The 8274-nt window shown below is 44.6% G+C and overlaps 1 protein-coding gene across 1 annotated transcript; it reads right to left on the bottom strand.

Moving 5' to 3' along the window:
- Positions 1-2580: 2580 nt before the first annotated feature.
- On the bottom strand, positions 2581-4215 carry LOC118830257 (C2 calcium-dependent domain-containing protein 4A-like). The gene is made up of 2 exons (XM_036737178.1): positions 4124-4215; positions 2581-3923 (listed from the first exon to the last, which is right to left on the bottom strand). Exon 2 carries the CDS (start codon positions 3880-3882, stop codon positions 2581-2583), a length of 1302 nt encoding a protein of 433 aa, XP_036593073.1. The 5' UTR covers positions 3883-3923; positions 4124-4215.
- Positions 4216-8274: the final 4059 nt, after the last annotated feature.

The following is an 8274-nucleotide window of genomic DNA, read 5'->3' on the forward strand; positions in this document are numbered from 1 at the left end:
CTCCACAGAGACTTTCTTAGCTCTGTGATCCTGGGAAAGGGGAAGAAAAAAAGCATTCATTAGTCACCTACAATGTACCAGGCACTGTGCTAAGCACTTAACAAATGTTTTCTCATTTGATCCTCACAACTCAGGAAGGTAGGTGTTATTATGATCCCCATTTTACAGTTGAGGAAACTGAAGCAGACAGAAATTACGTGACATGTATCCAGGGTTACACAACTAGAAAATATCTGAGGCTGGATTTGAACTCAAGTCTTCCTGACCCAAGACCCACAGCTCTCTTCATTGTGCCACCTAGCTGCCTCAAACAATCATTTAATATCTCAAAGCCTTAGTTTTATTACCTGCAAATGGGGATATTATCTACCTTACTACATTTCTATAAGGATTGAATGAGACAATACATTAAAGTGTTTTGTAAACCTCAAAGTACAATATGAAAATGAGCTAATATTATTCATCTTTGTGTCCCTCCCCAATATCTACCTTCTATCTATAACCACACTCTCACCTGGAATATTGCACATATTAAATTCTTATTAAATGTTTGAAGAATTAATGAACATAATGATAATGATGATGAATGAAGAAGCCTAAATCTACATAGTCATGAAGCTCTGATAGGTTTATCCACCTTCTTCATGCAAAGAGGATGCAAGAGGGTGACTGCTTTTGGGTATTAGAGAAAAGACTCAGGCCTCACATCACAGCATCATTTGGACCTGTGGGTCGTGGCAAATACAAATAGGCATCCACATAAGGGGAAGAGTTGCTGAGAAGCATCCACACCTGGCAAAAGATCTGTGCTAAAGGCCCCTGTATATACATGTCCCTGGAGGGAATGAACCAAACACATGGGAATCTGGATAGAGGCCTGTAATGTAGGGCATTGTATCACTACATCTATGGGGACTCCAGAGAGGAACGCTGGCACCTAACAGAGATATGAACTGGCAATAGAGTAACAGAGCATGGAAATGGGGAGAAATATCAATGTGCCAGGGAACCACAGAACCTCTAGGCAGACAAGTACCAAATGCTACCCAGATTTCTACTTCTACCTTTAGTTCTATGTCTCCAACTGCCTAATAACCATCTTTACTGGACTGTCCCAACATTCCTCAAAATCAACAAATCCTAAAATGAGCCAACTATATTCTCCCTACACCTAAATCATCTACCTATTTCCATTAATGACATGGTCTTCCTCCCAGGTGATCAACTTTGGCTCCTCCTTTTACCTGACCCCTTACAGCCAATTAATCCAACAAAAAGCATTTATTAAGCATTTACTATGTGCCAGGAACCATGGTAAGCCATAGAAATATAAAGAAAAAGTAAAAGAAGTCCATTTCCTCAAGAAGCTTACATTCTATTACCAAGTCTCATCCACACTACATCTAGAGTATCTTGCCTTTCTTTGTCTTGGCTCATACTTGCAGCCACCTTGGTCCAAGCCTTCACAACTCCCCCCAGGAATACTGCAATAGCCTCCCAATTGGTCCCTCTGCCTCCAGTCTTGAATTCATCCTCACCCAGCTTCCCAAATAATTTTAATTCCCAGTTCTGATCATGTTCTTCCTATCTGAAGGTCTCAAGGCCTTCCTATTGCTTATAGAGTATTGCTTAGTGGGGTTTTTATAATCTTCCAACCTACACTCCCAATCTTATTTCACATTATTCTTCATTCACTCCACATTCCAGCTGAGCTGTTCATTTCATCCTGCAATTTCCTGCCTTCCTGCATTGAAAAATGTTTTTGTACCCTATGTCTGAAAGGCGTAGATCTAGAGTTGAAAGAAGAAAAAAAAATCAGAGGGCATCTAGCCAAATCCTCCTATTTTACAGCTGAGAAATCTGAAGCCCTGTGAGGTCAAGGGACTTGCCCAAGGTCACACAGGACGTAAGCAGGAGATATGAGATCCTATTTTTCACCTGCTGAAATCCCTCTCTTTCCTTAAGGCCAAATTGGATTTCTACCAATTCATGGAGCCTTAAACAGCTGCAAGTAATCTCTCCTTCCTCAAATTGTTCTGAAGTACTAGGCTTGAATCTCTCACTTGCCCCACCACACTCTACATTTATTGTTATTGTACGTCTATGTCCTGTAGTAGATCGTAAGTTGTAATGTTTGCTGCATTTGATTCGGAGTAAATATCTTTTTCTGTGTGTTTCTTATGAGGGCGAGAGAAAGTGCATTTCTATTAGAAAGGGGGAAGAAGTGATCAAAGAAGCACCTGCAGGGAGGTCAGACAGATATGGAACACTGTTATCCCCCACCTCCACTGCCCAATACTCCACTCAAAACTAATCCTTTCTTGTTTGGATGTTGAAAATGGATTAGAATGCTATGAACTGGTTATGTTAGTAGAAATCAGTTTAATTACTTTTGTTTCTTTTAATAGGAAAACCTATTTTGCGACATGTTTCTAACAGCTAAATTCTAAATTAGAAAAAAAAAACAAATATTTGAGTAAAAATAAATAAAACTTTATTTCTTTTTACAAAATAGCTGCCAGGGCCCGGGACTATCCCGGTTAATATAAAGCACCAGGAAGAAGTGGAGCTGGGCCACTGTCAGAGCAGTATGGACCTCAGCTCCAGCTCTCCCCGGCCCAGCAAACGGTCCCGCTCCAGGCCCCGGCCCTTGTTCTCGGCCTTGACCCTCACGGCCGTGCGGCGCAGGTCATCCTCTGACAATCCGTCGAAGAAGAAGTCCTCGTTAAACACTGGGTTTCGGCTCCGTCGGACCACGGCGCTGCGCTGCTTGCGCGTCTTGCCCGGAGGCACCAGGGTGAAGCTGACTCTGCAGCCGATGGCCCCCGGCTCGGCCGTGCCGCTGTAGAGACCCTCGGCTCTGAGCAGGCGGATGCGCAGCCGCCGGGACACCGGGCAGTACTCGGCGGCCAAGTGCAAGGCGCCGCCGTCGCGGCCCAAGGTCACGGTGCTCTCGACTTGCAAGCGCTCGGGCTGTGGGCTCAGAGGGGACAGGGATGGGGGTGGGGATGGAGCCTGTGCCCGAGCAGAGCCGGGCTGGCAGGTGGCTGGCAGGGTGACGCGACCTGCGTCCCGGACGGCATCATAGTCCTCGTCATCATCTTCAGCGCTGGAGACCGATCGGGCCCGGGCCAGAACGCGGCTCCCACTCGCTCGCAGCGCCCGGCCCAAGAGCGCGTCCGGGGCCCGGAGGAGGCGGCGGTAGCGAGGACGGCTTCCGGGACGCGGGGCGGGAGAGTCCCGGGAGCGCGGGGAAGTGCGGGGGGACGAACTGGCAGAAGAGGAGGAGGAGGCCGTGTGTGGGCGGTCCAGGGAGCCCCTCTGCCCTCGTGGGTTATGGGAAGCGTTGGTGCCACTGGCACCGCAGTAGGTGTGAGCCCGAGGCCGCGGGAGATGCAGAAGAGCGGCAGCGGCTGCAGAGCCCCCAAGGAAAAGGGATTCCTTGCGGCGGGTATTCGGGCTCTCCAGCAAGGCGCAGAAGCCGTACGAGGTCGGCCGGCGCGGCAGGTGCGGCAGCGAGAGGGCAGCCTGCGAGCGCGGGTCCCAGTCGGTGAGGTCCGGGTCGTCCCTGGCTCCTACAAGCGCTGGCCGCAGCTCCTCCTCCCCAGTGCTGCTGCTTGAGTTCCGACTGTGAGGCCACATGTCAGGTTCCGCAGTGCAACGTCGAGGAGTGGAGGTAGAGGCACCAAGAGACTGCAAAGCAGGAACGGAGTGGGAAGGTAGCCGGGGTGGGATGCAGAAAGCCGGGATGCGCCCCGGAGTGAGTACGTTGCAGAACCGAGAGACTGTCGGACTCTTGGACACGAGATCCGCCGCTGCCTTCTCGGGTTCCAGCGCCGTGCTCATCCCCGTGGATTCTCGTAATTTCTCTAAAAGTCGCATTTCCCCGGCTCTAAGGCAGGGAAGGGAAGTTGGAAATATTCCTATTGAAGAAAGAGACTTGGCATGAGCTTCCTTCCCCAGAGACAAACAATTGGTTCCCCTTCTCTTACTGTTCTATTCGACTAACACAAACTCCTGAGCCCAGTGTCCCTGAGCAGACACTCTCGGAAACAAATATATGCGTGTACCGCACCCCACCAACATGCTCAGATAAATACTTTCTTAATATTGCATCGGTTACCTTTTAAAACTCAATTGTTTCCTCCCTTCCTTCAGCCCCCCGTAGCTTTGACTGCTGAATTCGCTGGTCCGTTTTAACAGGCTGCAACTTGGGGTTTTTGCTTCAGCACTGGAGTGAGGGACAACTGATCCGTTCTCTTATATCCTGGCCCCAAAGGGCCTTACCCAATGCAGACCATGGATGAGCGGATACAGCAGGAAAAAAAGCTGCTCAACTCCGCCTCTTACCTCACCAGAGAGGCCAGCTGAGGGGTAATGCTCTCTAGGTCGATGAAGTTCAAATTCTTCACAGTTGAATAGCAGCCTTCTGGACTGCTCTAGGAAATAGGGTTGTACCTGCATCCCGGAAGAGACAATTAATTGCTGAATTCCCCACCGTCCTTGGAAAGGAGGAGACACACCCTGGCAAATTTCCTGGCATATGGAGAGAGTGAGGCAGTGCAAGGAAATAGGAAGTGGACTGAGTTATCTTTATGCTTCAGATAAAATTACACTCCCCATTGTGCTACAGTGCAACCCCTGAGACCCAGAAATTGATTACAGTTTATTCCAGTAACTGTCAAAGCCACCTTCCCACCACCCTAATATAAACATCCATTGAGCAGAATCAGCAGCCTCAGAATTTTAAAAATAACCTTTAGAATTTTTTTTCAGTTGTCAAAAGCATTTTCCCTTCCATTCCCCCCTACCCACTGGGGGAAAAAATCAGGAAGAAAGAAGGAAAGAAAAGAGCAAAGGCAGGAAGGAAGGACCCCTTATTATCAATAGGCATAATTAAGCAAAACAAATTTTCATGTGGCTCCTTATTCTGCATATGAGTCCAACATCTCATTTTCATGATGGTGGGCAGGATTCTTCCCTGGATTGCTGGAATCATGGTTGATCATCTCTTTGATCAGGGTTCTTGAATCTCTCAGAATAGTTCCTCTTTACAGTATTATTATAGTATGAATCTGGGGCGGGGAACCTTCAGACAGGCCACATGTAGTCTTCTAGGTCCTTGGGTGCAGCCTTTTGACTGAGTCCAATTTTATTAAGGGGATTTGTTGTGTGAAGTTTGGATTCAAAGGGCTGCACTTGTGGTCTCAAGGCCACAGGTTCCCTACCCCTGGTATAAATTGCTCTCCTTGTTCTGCTCAGTTTGCATCAGTACATATAAGTCTTCCCAGGCTTCTCTGAAACCACCCCGTTTATCATTTCTTATTCAACAATAGAATTCCATTACCTTAATATAACCATAATTTGTTCAGTCCTCTGATAACTAATAGCTACACCTCAGTTTCCCATTCTTTGCCACTACAAAGAGAGCCACAATAAATATTTTTGTACATATGGACCTTTTCCTCTTTCTTTGGTATCTTTAGGGCTAAAGGACTACTAGTAATATTTACTGGGTAGAAGGGCAAGCATAGCTTAATGACCTTTTGGACTAACTCCAATTTGTTTCCAGAATTGTTGGACCCATTCACAGCTCTACCAACAAGGCATCAATGTGCCCGTTTTCCCACAGCCTGTCAAACATTTGTCATTTTCTTTTTTTGGTCAACTTTGCTAATCTGTTGGTATTTGGTAGAACCTTAGACTTGCTTTATTTTGCTTGGAGCATTTTTTCATGTGGCTACCAGTAGCTTGGGTACTCAGAATTTGAAAAAACCTCAGAGACCATCTAGTATAATGCATTAAAACTGAAACTCCCTTCAACAATAACCCCAAGAAATGGTCATGCAACCTTTGCTTGCAGACTTAGTAAAAGGGAAGTCACTGTCTCCTGAGAATGGACCAACTTCACTGTGTTAAGTAAGCCCTGAGGATAAAATGATGAAGGATAACAGTTCCACTCTTAGGATTATTAACTACTGTAAGGATAGAACATATACAAATGAGTCAGAAGAAAAGGAGAATCTTAAAGTGCTATAGTCTTATAATGCCCATGAGGAGGGAGAGATCACTTTCTTCTACTAGGATTTGGAGACTTAATTCCAGAAGTGACGCCTGAACTAGACCATGAAAGGAAAAGAAAGATTTAATGGGTAGAGATGTGGAGAGAGTGCATTTGAGGCATGAGGAGCAACTGGGAGGAAAGCAAGGAATTGGTGAATAAGCAATCCAATTCAACTAATACATAAAGGAAGAGAGAGGTAAAAGGGAGAAGAGGGAAATAAGGGCAAAAAATAGGGCCGAGCCAGATTGTAGAAGGCCCTAAATGCCAGGGTAAGACAACTGTGGGAAGATACCTTGGTATAAAAGAAAGAGCGCTGGGTTTCAAAGTACCAGAGTTCAAATCTTTCTACCCGTATGACCTTGGGCAAGTCATTTAATCTCTCTGGGCCTCAGTTTCTTCATCTTTAAAATGAGAGGATTGGACTCAATGTCTTCGAGCTCTAAATCAAAGATTTTATCAGGCTATAGGGAGCTAGTGAAATCTTTTGAGCGGAGAGTGACATGTTCAGGGGGAGTGACATAGTTATGCCTGTATAACGGGGAGATTTTTGTCAACTATATGAAAGAATAACTTGGGAGTGGAGAAACTAGAGACAATCTCCTGTCATTAATCAGGTTTTAGATTGTGTTACATTAACCTCCATCTGCAGAAGTCACTAGTTCTCTTTAATGACTGACACATGACCGCTAACTTATGCCATTATAGTTGTTGAGTCATTTTAATTGCATCCAACTTTTGGTGACCCCATTTGGGGTTTCCTTGGCAAAGATACTGGAGTAATTTGCCATTTCCTTCTCCAATGCATTTTACAGATGAGTACACTGAGGCAAGCAGGATTGGGACTTGCCCAGGGTCACACAGCTAGTAAGTGTTTAAGGCTAGATTTGAACTCAGGTCCTCCAGACTCCTGGCCTGGCACTCTATCCACTGCACCACCTAGCTGCCCATCTCATACAGTAAATATATGGCTATTTCTTCTTCCAGTCCACTAATGTGCCACTCCGAGGCTAAGAAATTGAACCGAGTTTATCATAACAACTCTTTCTGAGTGTGCTTCCCTCCACCTTTCCTAACTTTGGATTAATCCACATTATTTATAGTATTTTTCCAACTTTAATACATTTTCAAAAAAACATTAACTTGTCATACATCTTAAGTCATACTTTTTTAGTCTACAAAAGAGAAAAATACGGTAAGGGACCTGAAGTGATTTACAGTTGGGACAAACCTAACTGTCACAGGCAAATCCATAACTAGAAGAGAATTTAAAAGTTTTACTCCTTCTATTCTTAAATCACACTGGAAGCAAGACAGGAACATAAATAAAATCTGTGGCTTTGCTAGAAGAGGAAGATGAGCAACAATTCAGTGACTTCGTTATTTCACAAACACTATTTCAGAATTTTCTGGTGTCCTTTAACCTTTTCTATGCTATTCACAGTTTCAGAATATTGCATTTCAAACACTCTACTCAAGGAGACTTCCTCTAAACTGACATGAGCTCTGTGCTCATGTGCTTTCAATTCAATCCAATGGGAACTTATGACTTACCTGATAGACACCAGTTACTGTGCAGGGATCTAAGTCTAAAATGAAAAATAGCTCCTACTCTTAAGGAGCCGACAAAGAGTCATGGGATCACAATCTTAATGATTTGCTTAAATATGTTAACAGCATATAATCATCGGGGCATTTTGGATGGAGTGCCAGATTTGGACTCAAGAGGACTTGACTGACACTAACTGTATAATCCTGGGTCAATTCAGTTTCTTTTTCTGTGAAATGCCAACAATAACAACTAGTTCATAGGGTTGTTCGGAATATAAAATGAGATATTGTGCTAAAGAACTTTGCAAACTTAAAGGACTACATAAATGCAAGCTGTAATAATGATAACAGTTGTTATTATTAAAAAAGCACTTATTTGGCACATGGTACTGTGCTGGGCACAGAAAAGAATATGCCAATTGGACATGATCCCTGACCTCTGGGGGTTTTTCATCCAAATTTGACAAGGTTGGAAATGAAGAGCATGTACATGGAGTAATAAAGAATAAACATGGAACAAATATCCTTCAAGAAATTAATTCGGGCTTTTCACTAGAATGTCAAATACTGAAACTGAAGCTCAAATACTTTGGGCCATATAATGAAAAGACAGGGCTCATTGAAAAAGACCCTGATGTTGGGAAAGGTTGAAGGCAAAAGGA

This window comes from Trichosurus vulpecula, chromosome 8, assembly GCF_011100635.1.
Source record: "Trichosurus vulpecula isolate mTriVul1 chromosome 8, mTriVul1.pri, whole genome shotgun sequence".
Taxonomy (NCBI): domain Eukaryota; kingdom Metazoa; phylum Chordata; class Mammalia; order Diprotodontia; family Phalangeridae; genus Trichosurus; species Trichosurus vulpecula.